Source organism: Emys orbicularis, chromosome 23 (genome assembly GCF_028017835.1).
Source record: "Emys orbicularis isolate rEmyOrb1 chromosome 23, rEmyOrb1.hap1, whole genome shotgun sequence".
Classification (NCBI taxonomy): Eukaryota; Metazoa; Chordata; order Testudines; family Emydidae; genus Emys; species Emys orbicularis.
Genome location: NC_088705.1, coordinates 2,988,005 through 3,006,537, shown reverse-complemented (window position 1 = coordinate 3,006,537; position 18,533 = coordinate 2,988,005). Strand labels below are relative to the sequence as shown.

At 45.3% G+C, this 18,533-nt stretch overlaps 2 protein-coding genes across 2 annotated transcripts; both read right to left on the bottom strand.

The window, feature by feature from the left end:
• Positions 1 to 75: 75 nt before the first annotated feature.
• Positions 76 to 6,083, bottom strand: LOC135893896 (cornifelin homolog B-like). The gene is made up of 5 exons (XM_065421856.1): positions 6,002 to 6,083; positions 4,474 to 4,607; positions 4,005 to 4,141; positions 1,036 to 1,133; positions 76 to 142 (listed from the first exon to the last, which is right to left on the bottom strand). The coding sequence occupies exons 2-4, from the start codon at positions 4,583 to 4,585 to the stop codon at positions 1,038 to 1,040; spliced, it is 345 nt and encodes a 114-aa protein (XP_065277928.1). The 5' UTR covers positions 4,586 to 4,607; positions 6,002 to 6,083; the 3' UTR covers positions 76 to 142; positions 1,036 to 1,037.
• A 1,124-nt stretch (positions 6,084 to 7,207) lies between these two features.
• Positions 7,208 to 17,871, bottom strand: MRPS15 (mitochondrial ribosomal protein S15). Its single transcript, XM_065421857.1, has 7 exons — positions 17,822 to 17,871; positions 17,215 to 17,290; positions 13,943 to 13,991; positions 12,381 to 12,465; positions 10,944 to 11,002; positions 9,035 to 9,226; positions 7,208 to 7,411 (listed from the first exon to the last, which is right to left on the bottom strand). Exons 2-7 carry the CDS (start codon positions 17,253 to 17,255, stop codon positions 7,292 to 7,294), a joined length of 546 nt encoding a protein of 181 aa, XP_065277929.1. The 5' UTR covers positions 17,256 to 17,290; positions 17,822 to 17,871; the 3' UTR covers positions 7,208 to 7,291.
• Between the last annotated feature and the right edge of the window lie 662 nt (positions 17,872 to 18,533).

Genomic DNA, 18,533 nt, shown 5'->3' with positions numbered 1-18,533 from the left:
AAGGGGTGATTTGGCCGACAGGAATCCCCGCGTGCCCCCCCCCCCCCCCAAGACACACGGCGCAAGACACGGCTCGGTCGGTAACAGCTTTATTGGGCACCAGCCCCCCCGCCCCCGCCGGGGTGCGCCGCTCGGGCCGGGCCTGCAACGAAAACAAAGCCCCGAGTTAGAGCGGGGGGGGGGGGGGCAGCGCCTCTGCTCCCCTCCCCAACCCCCCTATCCCACCCCCATCCCCTCCCCACCCCCTAACCCCCCCTTACCCTTTTCTGCCCCTCCCCCCATTCTCCTCTGCCCCCTCCCCACTCCATAACCCCCCTTTCCCTTCTCCGCCCCTCCCCCATTCCCCTCCCCACCCCATAACCCCCCTTTCCCTTCTCCGCCCCTCCCCCATTCCCCTCTGCCCCTCCCCACCCCGTAACCCCCCTTACCCTTCTCTACCCCCTCACCCCATTCCCCTCTACCCCCTCCCCATCCCATAACCCCCCTTATTCTTCTTCCCCCCACCCCATTCCCCTCATGTACTCTCCCCCCTCCGACCCCGACCCCAACCCCCATCACACCCCCTTCTGTCCCACGCATCCCAGTCCCCCACCCCTATACCATCAAATACTGCCCACTCCTCGTGTCCCCCTCCTGACCCCCCACAAAATCCATCTCAGCTACTGCATATCCTCCTACAGACCCCACCCACCCCTGCACTTCACAGCCCCAGCCAGCCCCTCCACCACTCAACGTTTATCAGCCATCAACAAACACGTGCTGGTTTTATCCTCTCACCCTGCAGCCACATCCTCTAATGGAAATACTGCATCCCCACCACCGGAACTGCACCGAGGGGTCTGGGCCTTAGCCCTTGGCGTGAGATCTTTTGGGCAGTCATGCAAAAGTTGGGGACTGGTCCTGCTTTGAGCAGGGGGTTGGACTAGATGACCTCCTGAGGTCCCTTCCAACCCTGATATTCTGTGAAAAGTTGCTGCCTCTTCCCTAGTGAAGAAGGTCAATGGCGTGTCTGGGATTTCACCCAGTGCTCTTTACCTTTAGTGTGGAGAGCGGATGTTCATTTCGCGAGCCATTCTGCATACCTCACAAGGGCCACAAAAGCACATTGCCAGTACATCCCTGCAGATGGTTCCCTGCATACATCAGATAAAATGGGAGGGCTATTATCAACCATATCCTAAATCCAATATTCTGTGCTGTTGATTTGAAATGGTCACAGATTTGAGCTTTTATATGGCTTGGAGACACCTGTTGTGTGCTGCAGGTAGGAATTTTGTTTTAATATAAGCAGCTATTTCCCCTTGGCAACGCCTTGTCTGAATAATACATCTCCAATCCTCAAAATACTAGGTTTGCTTCAGATTTAAAAAAAAAATACCCACCGACATAACCTAATTATTGTACCAGGTGTAGACGTGCACCAACTGGACTGGACACACTTTTCCCAGCTACGAGCCACTTGAGCAGTTTGTCAGAAGGCTGATGGCCAATAGGAACTGGATTGAGACCCTAAAACTCACTTCACATCTAGGGCAAAGCGCTGTCAGACATTAATGACTTTTGATCATTAACAACCTTGACAATTTTCATCCAGTGATTTAGAGGTGAGAGGCCCCACGGGCCAGTTCTCACCCAGTTCCTTAACAGACTTATTTAAATTTGTTTAAAGATAGCACCAACCCTCCCTCCTCATCCGTGGCTTCTACAGAGATGGATTCTAGGTACTATTATTTTAAGGGCATGGATGATAGCGTATTATTTTCTGAGGTGCCCCATGTGTAGTTGTTAGGGCTGTCAATTAATTGCAGTTAACTCACGCGATTAACTCAAAAAATTAGTTGCAATTAATCGCACTGTTAAACAATAGAATACCAACTGAAATTTATTAAATATTTTGGATGTTTTTCTACATTTTCAAATATATCTATTTCAATTACAATACAGAATACAAAATGTGCAGTGCTCACTTATTATTTTTGATTACAAATATTTGCACTGGAAAAAAAAAAAGTATTTTTCAATTCACCTCATACAAGTACTGTAGTGCAATCTTTTTATCATGAAAGTGCAACTTACAAATGTAGGTTTTTTTGTTACATAACTGCACTCAAAAACAAAAACAATGTAAAACTTTAGAGCCTACAAGTCCACTCAGTCCTACTTCTTGTTCAGCAAATCGCTAAGAGAAATAAGTTTGTTTACATTTACAGGAGATAATGCTGCCCACTTCTTAATTACAATGTCACCTGAAAGTGAGAACAGGCATTCACATGGCACTGTTGTAACTGGCGTCGCAAGATATTTATGTGCCAGATGCACTAAAGATTCATATGTCCCTTCATGCTTCAACCACCATTGTAGGCTCTAAAGTTTTACATTGTTTTATTTTTGAATGAAGGTTTTTTTTGTACATAATTCTACATTTGTAAGTTTTACTTTCATGATAAAGAGATTGCACTACAGTACTTAGTATTTTTCAATTCACCTAATACATTTCTTTTGTTTTTTACAGTGCAAATATTTGTAATCAAAAATAAAGTGGGCACTGTACACTTTGTATTCTGTGTTGTAATTGAAATCAATATATTGATCTTCTATTGCGTCTGACAAAGTGGGTATTCACTCACGAAAGCTGATGCTCCAATATATCTGTTAGTCTATAAGGTGCCACAGGACTCTCTGTTGCTTATTGTTAACAGCGCAATTAATTTTGTTAATCGCTTGACAGCCCTAGTATTTGTTGTCTGACACAAAGCAAAGGGGAAGCAGTTTGCGTGGGCTGAATACCAGAGCTGAGGCCCAACAGTTCTAACTGCAGCCTCCAATTCAGGGAGAGGCTATGCTACTGTTTTCAGCCACAGGACATCTCCCCACTTCCTCAGCAAGGTAACAGTGTTTTGTAATGTAACGATTTGCTGAAGAAAAAGAGAAACTGTAGTGTTGAAAAAAAAGAGACCTGCATATCCTTCTCCACAGGGGATCAGTTATTTGTGCTGTTGCATAACAGAACAAACTCATTTGTGTAGGTTTTGCAAGTGTGGTAGGTAAGGAATTAAACAGAAGATATTCAAAAGTCAGGGATTTTAACATCACTCTCTATCAAAAGTTCCTAGCAAAGGAGTTAAAATGATTAAGCTGCTGGTCCAAAGCTGGATGAAGTGTGTTGTTTCATAATCAATTCTGTTCTACAAACTGAACCCTTAATCTCCACCAAGCAGATGGACTAACAGGATTTATCCATGTCTAAACACTTCTGATTCTCATATCTGGTTGAACCATTAGACACAAAGGAGTTTCCGGTGAGGGTTGAGTCAGCCAGTGTGATCAGATAGGTCCTTAACATAGGAAGCATTTCCGTACTATGGGTTTAGAATTTGGCTATTTATCTTGGAAAACAAGCTAAGGGGTGGGGAGTCAATTAATCAAGTGGTAGATAATTTTAGAACAAATGAAAGGAATTATATATCACAAAGTATGTGGTGGGCCATGGAAATTACTGCCCACAGGAAGGCAGAGTCAAATACCATAGCTGGATTATGTTGCAAGCAATAACATTTGAAAGTTATCCATGGTGAGAAAAGGGTAATAAAAATCTCAAAAATCAGGGTGCAAGGTAATCATCAAAGGGATCAGGAGGGAATCTCTCCTTCCCATGTACCGCACTGTACAGTTGTTGAACTGTGTAACGGGGTGGGGTTAGTGGTGTTGGCCTCCTCTGAAACATCAGGCGTTGCCTGCCAGCAGACTAGTGCAGAACTTTATGGACTTAAACTTTCACCCAATAAAGCAGATATGTTCTTAGTCTCAGACAATGTTAGACATCTCCACAGCAAAGATTACCCTCCGTCAGTTCACATTCAGTGCTGTTGGTGCTTCCTTGATCCAGTTAGGTCCATTTCACAATCTAAATAGAGTCCTGCTGCTCTGATAGCCTGACCTAATTTAAACATTGCTCACAAGACAGAAAATGCCAAGAAGTGAAACTTTCCAAAAAGCAATGTTACCTGGATGCCATAAGAGAGGCGCATGTGAGTTCGCAGCGCCGTCATGCCTCCAAAAGTGATGCCAAGGCAGCAGTTCTCTCCATACTTGTTTGCCACATAACATGACAAAAGTATTGGGCAGAAAGTCCCCAAACAGCCTTCAAAACAAGAGTATACACAAACAGCGTACAGGACATCAGTCATTCGTCATTCAGTTTTGCCAACGGGGTAGTGAACCATTAGGAAAGGAACTATATTCCTCCTCCCTCCCTGCACATCTACCCCTTCCCCTGTTGTTCAACTTCCTTAACACGTAGTCAGGTCTCAGCCCTCTCCAGTTTCCTATGTTTAATATCTTCCCAGAAATGCTCTCCCAGTGCTTGATGCACTTCAAAGAGTCTCAGCAGTCGGCAGACCTGTTCCCTGATGCTGAGAGATCATCTGGCTTGCCTCAAAAATGCATCACAACTGCAGCAAGTACTGTACTTACATGTGGCACAGTCTGCACAACATTCGTATCTCCCGGTGCTCCAGTCACCCGTTGGGGACATGACGGCAGACCCCACGGAGCCAGGTTGCTGGATGATCACTGTCTGGGACATGGTCTAGTGCTCAATGCACCCTCTGCAAACAAAGCCCAAAGTGCAGCTACAGGTCATATTTGCTCCTTAAAGAACCAGTAAGCCTAAACACTTATAGAAGAGCAATATTAGCCCTCTGCTTCTCATGTGAAGTAAGTCAGTGTAATCTCCATTTTACAAATGGGGAAATGGAGACAAAGGGTGTGTGACCTTATCCAATCTGTATTGTCTGAAGTCAGCACACAAGATTCATCACAAGTAGAGTTAAGATAGTGTCATAGTTATTTTTAGTAAAAGTCACAGGCAGGTCGCAGGCACTAAACAAAAGTTCACGGAAGCCCGCAACCTGTCTGACTTTTACTAAAAAGAATGGAGAGGGTTTGACTGGGGGTGGAGGGTGGAGAGATGACTGAAGTCCCGGGTGGGGGTGGGGGTGGGGGTGGGGGGAGTGGTGAAGGGGGAGATGAGAGGCCAAGCCCTGCTGTGCAGTGAGGGGAAGCCAGGACCCACTGCTGCTGTGGTGGTTCAGTGCTTCGGGGCGCCCCCACGGTGGATCAGGGCTCTGGGGCTGGTGTCTGGGCACCTCCCCCCCCCCACCAGCTGCAGCCCCTAAACCTCAGGGCTGAAGTGGACAATGTCATGGAAGACTCAGAAAGTCACGGAATCCATGACTTCTGTGACATAATCTTATCCTTAATCGTGAGTTCACAGCTGCAGTCAGTTATCTACAGGTGCTAATTTACTACACATCAGTTACGACACAGAATTGTGTGTTAGAAATGCAATTGAGTATTTGAAAATACAGAAAAGTCCAAGTCTCTGTGTGTGTGTGTGTGTATATATATATAATAAAAAGAGAGAGAGAGAGAGAGAGAGAGACTGTTTCCCCAATTACTAAAAAAAATCCCTCTATATTAAAATATAGAACAGAGGTTCTCAAACTGGGGGTCGGGACCCCTCAGGGGGTCATGAGGTTATTACATGGAGGGGTGACAAGCTGTCAGCCTGAACCCCAAACCCCATTTTGCCTCCAGTATTTAATGGTGTTAAATATATTAAAAAGTGTTTTTAATTTATAAGGGGGAGGGGGGGTCGTACTCAGAGGCTTGCTGTGTGAAAGGAGTCACCAATACAAAAGTTTGAGAACCACGGATATCAGAGTATGAAAAATTTTCAACTAGCTCTCTGGCATATCAATCAGAACACTTTTCAATCAGACTGCTGACAGGGAAAATAGATATATTCACAATAAGTAAACACAGCATTCCCTCTGAAGGTCTAGAATGCTTCTCAAAGAGGAGCTTTAAAAATTCTGGATGTATGACAAATTAATATGCACACATTGTACTTGGCTAATATGCACTAGAAATGGTTTCATAACTAAGTAATTTAACATGCAATTTATGTACATTTTGAAATGAAAAAAGATCTACTTACCTCAAAGCTTTGTCTTCCCACTTTCAAGAGAAGCGAAAGGGTAACTGTATTTAAAGTGTAACTTACAGGGGCTTGGTGTTAAATCACGAGTTGGCTAACTTCCTGAAGCTGCCCCTCCTCTCCTTTATGTGACATTTCTATGGATAATCATTGGTTGAATTCTGCTAAATTCTTGACATCAGCAATATTAGGTAGTGAGTTCTCCAGGTTAACTCTGCATTGTGTGATAAGAGGAACTAGACTAGGGTGGGCAAACATTTTGGCCCGAGGACCACATCTGGGTGGGGAAATTGTATGCAGGGCCATGAATGTAGGGCTGGAGCAGCGGGTTCGGGTGCAGGAGGGGGTGTGGTGTGCAAGAAGGGGCTCAGGGCAGGGGGTTGCAGTGCAGGAGGGGTGTGGCAGGGGGTTTAAGGAGCTCAGGGCAGGGGGTTGGGGTGCAGGGTACAGGAGGGGTTTGGGGTGCGGGCTCCGGCCCGGTGCCACTTACCTCGAGCAGCTCCGGGGTGGCAGCGGGGCTACGGCAGGCTCCCTACCTGCCCTGGCCCCGCACCGCTCCCAGAAGTGGCCAGCATGTCTGGCAGTGGCTCCTGGGGGTGGGGTGGGTCAGGTGGCTCTGCCATGCGCTGCCCTCGCCTGTGGGTACCACCCCCGAAGCTCCCATTGGCTGCAGTTCCCCGTTCCCGGCCAATGGGAGCTGTGGGGGGCTGGTGCCTGCTGGCAAGGGCAGTGCACGGAGCCTTCTGCCTCCCCCAGGGGCCGCAGGGACATGGTGCCGGCCACTTCCGGGAGCGGCACGGGGCCAGGGCAGGCAGGGAGTCTGTCTTAGCCCAACTGCGCCACGGGGCTGGCAATCCCGCGGGGCTGGACTGAAAGCCCTGAGGGGCCGGATCCGATCCGCGGGCCGTAGTTTGCCCTCTCCTGAGCTAGACACCTGTCTAAAGGGAGGGAGCTTCACATCGAAGACACGATCACTTGCCAACCTACGATGGAGTGGGATCCCTAAAATTAAAGTTTTCTTAGCACAATCAGTGAGGACAAGGCTCAAGAACGCACACTTGACTGTAGCAGCTAAAGTGCCTCAAACTGCTCATTACACCCACTGGGTATTTCTGTTGAACAGTCTGATTTTTTTGATCACTCACACCGGATACAGAGGACACACTACACACACCCTCCTCCCACATCAAGAAATTGGAAATAGTAGCTTTAAAATCATTTATTGTATTTTGGAGGGACAAATTATTTTTCAGATGCAGGCACAGCATGCGAGATCTGCTCAGGGTGCTGCTATACCGGGGTCCCTTCACCTTGCAGCGTCTGCTCCTTTGCGGCCCTTGCTTTTGCTTGCCATTCTCGTCTCTGCTTTAGCTTCTCGGGTGCTTTCAGTTTCTGTACCTCCTTGAAAACCTGCAGTTCGGGGGCAAGGAAAGAAAGAAGACTGTGCACCCCTGTTGAAAACAGTTCTAACATCAGGTCAGGGTCATGCAAGAACTTAGGGAAGATCCGTTAAATCCTAGAGCATCAAGGTTTAGAAGGGACACTACATGTCTCAATAAAAGCAACTGCACCTGACATGCTCGCACCTTCTGGGACTCCAAGTACAAGAATTCCAGTTGATATATTCATTTCCACATAGCTATTCTTTTGCTGGGCCGAAGTACTGTATTCCTTTTCAGGGATTTTTTTATTTTTTTTAAAATACAGTTTTTTACTTCTGTGCTCAGTTACATGAGTGTAGATGACAAGTTAGACTCTGACCCACAGCTGAGGCCCACATCCGTTCCCAGGACCTAACAGAAGTTTGTACTTTCACTTCTACATATTCATTCTCCTAGTGGGACTCTGAAGAAATGGATTTGTCCCAAGTTTGCAACCGAAAGCAGAATCTCTCATTCACAACTCCCACCTGTTCATGCTCTCTGTATGTGTATATCTATCGCCTCAATATTTGTTCCATTCTATGCATCCGAAGAAGTGGGCTGTAGCCCACGAAAGCTTATGCTCAAATAAATGTGTTAGTCTCTAAGGTGCCACAAGTACTCCTGTTCTTTTTGCGGATACAGACTAACACGGCTGCTACTCTGAAACCTGTCATTCACAGCAATTCAGCAACAAACCTTGAAGCTTTCAGATAGTTAAAAAGCAGGCTGCACTTGTAGCTCACTCAGTGACTCCAGCACAGAGGTGGGCAAGCTACGGCCTGTGGGCCACATCCGGCCTGCGGGACCCTCCTGCCCGGCCCCAAGCTTCTGCCCCCCTCCATGCAGCCTTGGCTCACTGCGCCGCTGGCACAATGCTCTGGGCGCCAGGGCTGCAAGCTCCTGGGGCAGCGCAGCTGCAGAGCCCGGCCTGACCCGGTGCTCTGTGCTGCGTGGCTTGGTCCAGCCGGGCAGCGCGGCTGTAGCGCCGCCAGCCACTGGTGCTCCAGGCAGCATGGTAAGGGGGCAGGGTGGATAGAGGGCAGGGGAGTTCGGGGGGAGTGGATAGGGGTTGGGGCGGTCAGAGGGATGGAATGCGGGCAGGGGTTCCAGGGGCAGTCAGGAAAAGGGTGGATAGGGTGGTTGGGGGCAGTCAGGGGACAGGGAACGGGGGGGGGGGGGGGGGGAGGGGAGGTCGGATTGGGGGTGGGGGCTGGGCCACGCCTGGCTGTTTGTGGAGGCACAGCCTCCCCTAACTGGCCCTCCATACAATTTCGGAAACCCAATGCAGCCCTCAGGCCAAAAAGTTTGCCCGTCCCTGCTCCAGCACATCCAGCTCCTAACTCACCTTCTATGGAGCTGTTTGAAAAATGAATGAAAATTAGTGAAAGGTCTGAGCTGTCCAAACTCAAATCATATCCCAGAGTGACCTTCAAACTTCCAACACTAAACCCAGGAGAGAGCCACAACCTCCCCTCCTCCCACACCTCAGCACAGCGATCCAAACCACTGTGCCCCTTAGCAGGAAAATCTGCTCTAGCTGTGCAAACAAGTCCCCAGCCTGCTCCCCTGGACACTATGTGGAGCTGTGCTTGCTAGTTCCACTTCATACCTTGAGGCAGAAAGCCTTCTTAGCGACCCATCGCCGGGTCATTCTCCTGCAATAGGGTGGCGGTAACGTGTACTGGATGCCCAGCTGCTTGCACGTCTGCTCAAAAGTCTCATAGCGGGTGCGACGCAGGTACTTGAGCAGTTTCTTCCGGTGATCTATGGCCATCAGCATGCGACGCCGGTTACTTTTGTCCTGTAGAGGATTTAATATTCAGGAGTTGCAGTCAGACTGCAATTCCTTGCCGATAAGCAGTTCTCAGCAGCCCGGGTTATTGCGGATGGGGACCCAGTCAGGTTAAGAGTAATATTTTAAGAACCGTTTTCTTTAAATGATATAACCGGCACCTCAGATTTTTATATGAAAATTTGAAAAGTCAAATGGCATTTTGCATTCGATTTACAATTTTTCTGCTAGAAGGTTAGTTTCAATGTGTGTATTCCCTTTTACTGCTCAATTACACCTTCCTCAGCACTAGCATAAACTGCAATGGCCAGGCGCCAAAGACTGCAGGGGAAGTCTCGCTGGCTAAAACCTCTGCTTCCATTTACATGGATTGTTCCACAAATCCTACAGAAGCATTTGGGACCAGTTTGACCCGGCAGGGTCCATTGCTTCGTCCTTTGCAAAGGAGGTTGGATAATTCAACCATGTTATTAGGGGGAATCTCTGGCTTCAGGACAGAAGAACTTCCTGCAGGGGTCAGAAGCAATCCCCTCCCCACACTATATGCACAACTCTTGCACACTCTCAGCCAAGGACATATCAAGTGTTTCTGTTTTCCGCTGAAACATAAGGTACAACTGCTGCTACAGGCTGGATATTGGACTAGCTGGACCCCAGTCCAGGATAACAGCCCTTACCTTCTCAGGCCATGTTTACACTACAAAATTAAGTCAACCTAACTTACGCTGGCATACAGCCACTGCAGTAGTTACATCGCTTGTGTGTGTCTACACTTTGCTCCTTGTGTCAGTAGTGCGCGCCCTCACCAGGAGTGCTTGTATTGATTGTACTGTCAGTGTGGGGCATTGTGGGATGGCTCCTGAAAGCCTTTAACAGTTGAAATAAGCAATGCAGTGTCTACACTGACACCGCATTGACCCAACTGCGTCGACCTTGACTCTACAACACTCATCGAGATGAAGTCAGTGTATGGAGCAGTTATGTTGGTGGGAGCAAATTAAAGTGTAGACACTTCTATGGTTAGGTCGATGTAAGCTGCCTTGCATCAACCTAACTCTGTAGTGCAGACCAGACCTTAAAGACTTTCATTCCATAAACTTAAAGATAAACGGGGAACAATTTTAATGTGAGAAATTGAAGCACATTTTGGGGGATGTTTGTTGATACATTTCCAAGCTGGTACAATTTCAGCAAGAACCTAAGGGTGTTTTGTCCACAAACTCATTTTTGCTGATGATCCAAGTTTGGACTTTTTAAGCCACTGTGGCATTGAGATAAATCCCATCTGGGAAAAATGTTTTATAGCCAGAAGGAAATGGGTTTCTAGTTGACATACATAAATATAAAATGTTAAATAACAAACACAGGAAAAGCCTATCTGCACTAGCAGCATGATTTAGTTTAGCTGTTGATTCAAATGCATCTAGTCAGTGGCTTCCTGCTCCAGGAACATATTTGGACAAATTTCAATCTTTGAAAATGTAACTGTGATCCATAGATTCTCCAGTCAGGTGCACCAAAACTCAAAGCAATGAACTATTGCCTACAGTATCCTCCAGCTTCAAACGCTACCAGTGACCTCACTGCTTTAGAAGGGAGGAGATACAGACATTTTAAAAACTGAATTAGGATCTTCCTCACAATTCAAATCCTCTAAGTCTGAACCAAAGTACAAGACCCTCTGGCTGGTCTCAAATTTGTAGATTACATATATAATGAGAATTACCTTGGGGTGCATCTGCAGGTGCTCCTGGTGAGTTTGAATCTTGGCAGTTAAAATAGCAGCTATAAAAGAAACAAGAGATTGCATAAAAGCAGCAATGCGTTCTCGGACACTGATGTTTTCTCAGGCTTCTGACACACTACAGTGGATACATTTTGGGTATCAGATTTGCAAAGAACGTTGGGCATTTGTACAGAATTTCTAAAAAAAAAAAAAAAATGCAAAACAAACCTTCCAAATTAAACACCCAAAACCTAAACATGAGTTTAAAATTATTTTGAAATTGTGTATTATGTGTTAAGATTATTTTAACAACAATTGAGAGCCTGCCTTTACAGCTGAAATGTCTGCTGCCCTGCTTAACTGCTGACGGCTTTATATTCACTCCACTCGGTGTCAATCTCAGAGGATAGGAAGAAGCCCAGTCTGTTTAACAACACATGGCTATATTTAAATCGGTCACGTACCCACTGCCCCCTACCAATATACATCAGACTTGGCCTGTAGGGATTGCCTCTAGAGGTGAGAAGTTCAGTTTCCTTTGCCAATTCAGCCTTTGTGCTGAAACTGCCGGCTGCAGTGGTTTGTGTGACGTGGATGCTTGGAATTGGTTAACCCACACATTGCCTTTGGGGTGTGCGGCACTTCCGCATTGTAACTGGAAAGGCTCCTAGCAGACATTTGTAATGGAAAGCATTGGAAGGAAGGAGAAGGATACTGTGAACTTTCTAGCACTTTGACTAAGCTTGGCGAGGCAAATCTCTTTTTTCCAGATGGGGAAAGGGGGGACAATGGGTGCCAGATTCAGTGTGGAGCTTTAACACAGGGTCGCGTGTTTGGAGGGATTCAGGTTACACCCTGTCAAATGAATGGTCATGCAGCAGCCTGACCCCTGCCTCTGCACCCATCCTTTGGGGTTTCATTAAACAATTGTTATGTGTACAGAAAGGAGTTTTATTTCTAAACGCAACAGTGACCTTTCAAAAGCCACAATTCCTGTCATGCACGCCCTCCCCAGAGTATTGCTTCATTCTGATGGGCATGGGACATCACAGTTGCAGAAACAGTGGAGGAAAAACCAGAAGAAGCATATGACTGGAAAAGTATTGCAGCAACATCAACAGTTGCAGAGGAATCCTCCATCCCAGGTCTCTGAAGCAGAGAGCTACAAGAATGTCTCTCTATGCAGCAGCCACAGGCACTCATTAGAAAAATTCAAACCGCTCCCTTTGCCAGTGGATAAGCATGTTACATCTGTCACACTCCCAGACCCTGAGGGTCCCCCAGTGCCCTACTGCAGGTGAAACATCTTCCCAGTGTTCCCACAAAGGTAGCTCTTGTAGTTCTCACAGGAGCCTTGGTAAAATGATAGGGGAAACAGCTGGATTAAAGCAAAGAGATGCTCTCCATTGAGGATTTCCCTCTGGCTCTTGGACTTACTTTGTACCTCGAAGGAACCGCTGTCACTGGGAGTCCTCCTGACCTTCTCTATCAACTGCTGCGTCTTTATCTTCACTTTCTCCCTCTGTGGGCAACAGACAGAAACCAAGGCCCTCAGCTTTGTTATTTGGGGATTATTCTAGATGCAAGACACCCCACTGCCTCAAAGCACTGACACCAACCCAACACGCCCAGAGGAAGTGTGGGGAAAAGCCAAGTATTTTATGAATGGCTTTGCTCAATGCATGAGCTTCTTCAGCCAGCAAAGAGAGTGTAGGGAAAGGCAGCCACTGAGTGTCAGAGTACAGCAAAGAAGAACTCAGGAAGTTCTCAGCTGTAAGCACTAGAAAGACTATTTTTAGGCCTGAAGTCAAGGAACCCCCTTTCTTAAGACACACACAGATGTGGAAAGAAAGGTGCCTGCTCATACTCAAACGCCTTTGTGCCCTTTAGCTGACATGCTCAGAGATTCATCCAGCCCTGCTCGAATGCACGTCTCCCCTTCAGAACCTTGGCAGCTTCTCTCGAACTAGCCGAAGAGATTTGCTATTAAGCAACACCAGCCTAGGCTTGAAAGGATTAGATTTTTATTGGTAAAAGTCGGTAAAGATTGGTATCACTGTACCAATATATTTTGCCACCTCACAAGGGTATCACTATACCAATGTATTTTGCCACCTCACAAGGGTAGTAATACTAAACCAGGGGTTCTCAGACTTTTGAACTGGTGACCCCTTTCACATAGCAAGCCTCTGAGTGCGACCCCCCTTATACACTAAAAACACTTTTGTATATATTTAACACCATTATAAATGCTGGAGGCAAAGCGGGGTTTGGGGTGGAGACTGACAGCTCGTGACCCCATGAGGGGTCCCGACCCCCAGTTTGAGAACCCCTGTACTAAACGCTTCCCTGGTATTAATATTTGAGCAGCACTTAGACATTTAACAGTTTGCAGGATTGACCATGAACACACCAAAGTGCTCCCAGCTCCTGCCCGCATGATGAAGGACCAGGAACTGGGCCCCGTCTCTCTCAGTGCAGTTGGAGAACTCCATGTTATCTGCATGTGTCCTATTCTGGTTGTACATTTCTGAACGTAGATACTAAGCAGCTCCATGGGATGAGGGCCTTCTCTTGTCTTTGATGTGTCTACATTTTGAGGCACTTGAAAAATCGTAATGAAACCACGTTTTAAATGAATTTTGACTGTATCATTTTCTAGAATAAGCCGATATCATTTGCTGGCACTCAACAGCCCTATGGTTCTTTCTGTAATTCTTCTAGCATTTTCTCACTTCTTTTAATCTATGTAAAAAATAATAGCACATACATGTATTTTACTAATACAAATGAGAGAATTTTTTGGTGAATTTCAGGTGTGTTTTGAGTTAATTACCAACAGATCAGGGTGAGTTATTAACCACCAGGTTTGAAGTCACTTGGCAAAACTAACAAACCAGAATAAGTAAATTATGAAATAATTTTGAGCATATAGACAGATCTTACAGAGACATTGCCACCCAACGTTCCAGCATTTACACAAGCAGAAAGACACTAACCTGGCTGGCCATTTCCAGAGACAATAGCCTTTTCACTACATCATCAACCCTGCAGGGAGACCAGAGATTGATTGATAAAACAAAGCAGAACATGCAATGCATTTATTTTGTTTTTAACTCTGAAGGTTGATTTAGATTTTCAGAACAGATTAGCATTTCTGTAAGTGTTTCAAAGAGCTTTAAAATAGAGTAGGTTAGGCTTTCTACCAATAAAAAGTAATAAGGAAATCAAACCATTTCTTGCATTCATTAAAAGAAATCACTGCTAAGAGTAGAGGTAGTATGTAGCTTTTTGTTTTAATTGGATACTAGGGCTGAAATGTTTCAATTCACTATGAAGTACTGATACTTCCAAAACCTACATGATGTGCAATCTGAATGCTGAAGATTAGCTTTCCGAGACCATTCAAAGACAAAATGATTCCTATTAAGGCCAGGATCCTTCAAACTATATCTGTGCAGCATCCCCCCAGAGTCAGTGTGATTCCATGTGGGCAAGAGAGTCCAGCCACACACATGCAGTTGGGCCCAAATTTCAGAAGTGACCACTAATTTTGAGACACCTCAAGGCCTGATTTCTAGAAATATTAGGAATCCACAGGTTCCTCCTCTGGGTGCCCAGCATTTCTGAAAATCAGACCCCAAGGCATCTCAAGTTGGGCACCCAGAAAGTAAGGTATCCCTAAGGACAGGATGCAGAGAGAAAATTTCTAGACATCAATTATGACTGCTTGGAGCAGCTAGTCCTGGAACCCACAAGGAGAGAGGCAATTCTTGATTGAGTCCTAAGTGCAGCACAGGATCTGGTCCAAGAGGTGAATGTAGCTGAACCAATCAGTAACAGTGACCATAATGTAATTGAATTAACATCCATATAGGGGGGAAAATACCAAAGAAACCCACCACAGTAGCATTTAACTTCAAAAAGGAGAACTACACAAAACGGAGAAGCTAGACAAGTGGAAATTAAAAGGAACTTTTCTTGTGACTACAAGAGTGAAAGGCGTGCAAGCTGCATGGAAACTATTTAAAAACACCATGCTAGAGGATCAAACTAAACGTATACCCCAGATAAAAAATAAACACTAAGACGACCAAAAAAATGCCCTGATAGTTGCACAACAGCGTAAAAGAGACAGTTAGAGACAAAGACATCCTTTAAAAATTGGAAGTCAAATCCTACCGCGGAAAACAGAAAGGAATGAACTCTGGCAAGTCAAGTGTAAAAGTATAATTAGGCAGGCCAAAAAAGAATTTGAAGAGCAACTAGCAAAAGACAAAAATAGCAAAACATTTTTAAGTACACCAGAAGCAGGAAGCCTGCCAAACATCCAGTGGAGCCACCGGACCTTGAGGTGCACTCAAGACAGACAAAGCCAAAGAAGAAGCTAAATAAATTCTTTGTATTGCTCTTCACTGCAGAGGATGTGAGGGAGATTCCCATACCCGAGGCATGCTTTTTAGGTGACAAATCTGAGGAACTGTCCAAGACTGAGGTGTCAATAGAGGAGGTTTTGGAACAAATTGATAAATGAAACAGTAGTAAGTCATCAGGACCAGATGATATTCACCCAAGTGTTCTCACATATGAAATTGCAGAACTACTAACTGTGGTATGTAACCTGTCACTTAAATCAGCCTCTGTACCAGATGACTGGAGGATAGCGAATGTAATGCTAGTAAACCTAACTTCAGTACCAGGCAAACTGGTTGAAACTAGAGTAAAAGACAGAAAGATCAGACATGTAGACTAACACAATATATTGGGGAAGAGTCAACACAGCTTTTGTAAAGGGAAAATGCCTCACCAATCTATAAGAATTCTTTAAGGGTGTCAGTAAACATGTGGACCAGGGGGATACAGTGAATGTCCAGTACTTGGACTTTCAGAAAGTCTCTAATGAGGTCCCTCTCCAAAGGGTCTTAACCAAACTAAGCAGTCATGGGATAAGAGGGAAGATCCTCTCATGGATCAGTAACTGGTTAAAAGACAGGAAACAAAGGGTAGGAATAAATGGTCAGTTTTCAGAATGGAGAGAGGTAAATAGTGGTGTCCCCCAGGGGTCTGTACTACGACCAGTGTTGTTCAACATATTCATATATGATCTGGAAAAAGAGGTAAACAGTGAGGTGGCAAAGTTTGCAGACGATACAAGAATTACAAAGGATCTCACAGAACTCAGTGACTGGGCAACAAAATGACAGATGAAATTAAATGTTGATAACTGCAAAGTAATGCACAGTGGAAAACAATACCAACTATATATACAAAATGATGGGGTCTAAATTAGCTGTTACCACTCAAGAAAGAGATCTTGGAGTCATCCTGGATAGTTCTCTGAAAACATCCACTCAATGTGCAGTTACAGTCAAAAAAGCTAACAGAATGCTAGGAACCATTAGGAAAGAGATAAGACAGAAAATATAATAATGCCACTATCTAAATCCATGGTATACCCACACCTTGAAAACTGTGTACAGTTCTGGTCACCCCATCTCAGAAAAGATATATTAGAAGTGGAAAAAGTGCAGAGAGAGGCAACAAAAAAGATTAGGGGTATGGAACAGCTTCCATATGAGGAACAATTAAAAAGACTGGGACTGTTCAGCTTCGAAAAGAGACAACTAACGGGGGATAAGATACAGATCTGTAAAATCATGACTGGTGTGGAGAAAGTGATTAAGGAAGAGCTATTTACCTCTTCACATAACACAAGAACTAGGGGTCATTCAATGAAATTAGTAGGCAGCAAGTTTAAACAAACACAAGGAAGTACTTTGCACAACACACAGTTAACCTGTGTAACTTGTTGCCATTGGATGTTGTGAAGGCCAAAAGTATAACTGGGTTAAAATAAGAACTAGATAAGTTCATGGAGAAAGGTCTATCAATAGCTATTAGAGTTGTGCCCCTGACCATCTTGGCTGTGCTCTGGGTATCCCTAAACATCTGACTGCCAGAAGCTGGGACTGGACGACAGGGGATGGACCACCCTGTTCTGTTCATTCCCTCTGGACTGGCCACAGTCCCTCTGATCTAGTATAGCTATTCTTAAGTTCCTATGTTCTTATAATCAGTGGTCACTTCTGCAAATTTCAGACTCTTGACCCATTATTTCAAAACTTCTGCAGTTCTCTCTAGATAAATGACTGTACATTGTTATGTAAGTGCTAGCAGTATTACAGCTACCGCTTTCTGTGGTTAGATGTCTTTAATAATTAAATCTCTGAAATGATTAAGCGTCCCCCCTTCCCTTGCCTCTGGAACATACTTATCTATTATTGGGACATTGGCATAATCTTTCTTCAGCATGGTAGGAGGAAGGTCATCCAGATGGCTGGGGAGCACTACAAAGAAAAGATCAACATGTGGGGAACAGCATATCAAATCAGGGCTGTCTCACAACCTAGAGAATTTGGAGGGGGAATGGATCAGAGGGAGATAATTCAAGAGAAAAGAGGGGATGGATCTTTCAATTGTGAAGGGCAAACCAAGAAAGCAGTTTTGAATTGAACTTGAGGGTGGATACGACAGGTGATGGGAGTTGATATGATCCCACTTCCTGGCTTCAGTATTCTGGATTTAGGTTCTGATCCAAACCCACTGAGATCAATGCAAATGCTCCTGTTGACTTCAGTGAGCATTCCCTGTGTATTCGAGAAATGACAGTCCAATTAAGGTTTCTGACCAACCCAGCATGCTTGCTGTCTGAAAATTGTTTTTAGGATTTCTGGAGCATGATTTAAATGATCAACACCCCCCCCCCCATTCAAGCGTCTAATAACACTTTTAGGGTGCAATCCCCCCCGCAAATTGGTGATAATGTTATTAAGAATAAAACATTGTGAAATGTGCTCAAAATCCAGTCTCTACCATACCTTGCTTCCTCTTTTTGACAGGCCTGGCATAACCTCTGGCTGTCTGAACAAGCGGGCTATAAACTTCATGGAAGAAAGCAAAGATTTACTAGACACATAAATATATTTTCTCTATATGCTTGAGAGATTTGGTAAGAATATACTCAATAGAACGTAAATAAGTTTGTATTGGGAGATTGCCTTTAGAGCACCCTCTGCCTGGGCTTCTGTGTGAGCTCTCTAGGTCTGTGTCAGAGGCACTAGAGAAAATATTTCAAGCGGATGTTCGATTGCACCATAATCCAAGGATGCTGCATGTCCAGAGAAGCAGGGAGTCTGAAGGAGAGCACTCTCAATAGCAGGCTCCTGCTGACGTTGTCCATTACTGAGCATTACAGGACCTGCAATTCACCATCTACTCATTACATCTCAGTGCAGCAGCTCCCCAGGCTGTTAAAGCAATTGTCCCAGATGATCACAGTAACACTCTGGCTGTACTAACCAGCACCTGTCACTTCCTAGTCACGTGTGTCACCAACACCCCGTAAAATGTAGTCTGTATGAGGTCTGGAGCAGCTCAAGCTCCATGGCGGGACAGAGAGGGGGCAAATAGGAGACCGGCAGCAATGGTCTATCGGCACAGAAGCTTATCTCGGAGGTTGAGGCAGGAATCGGCTAAAGTAGCTGGTAACCAAGCCTGTGGCACCAATACTGGTGCTTGTGCGCGTGCTTG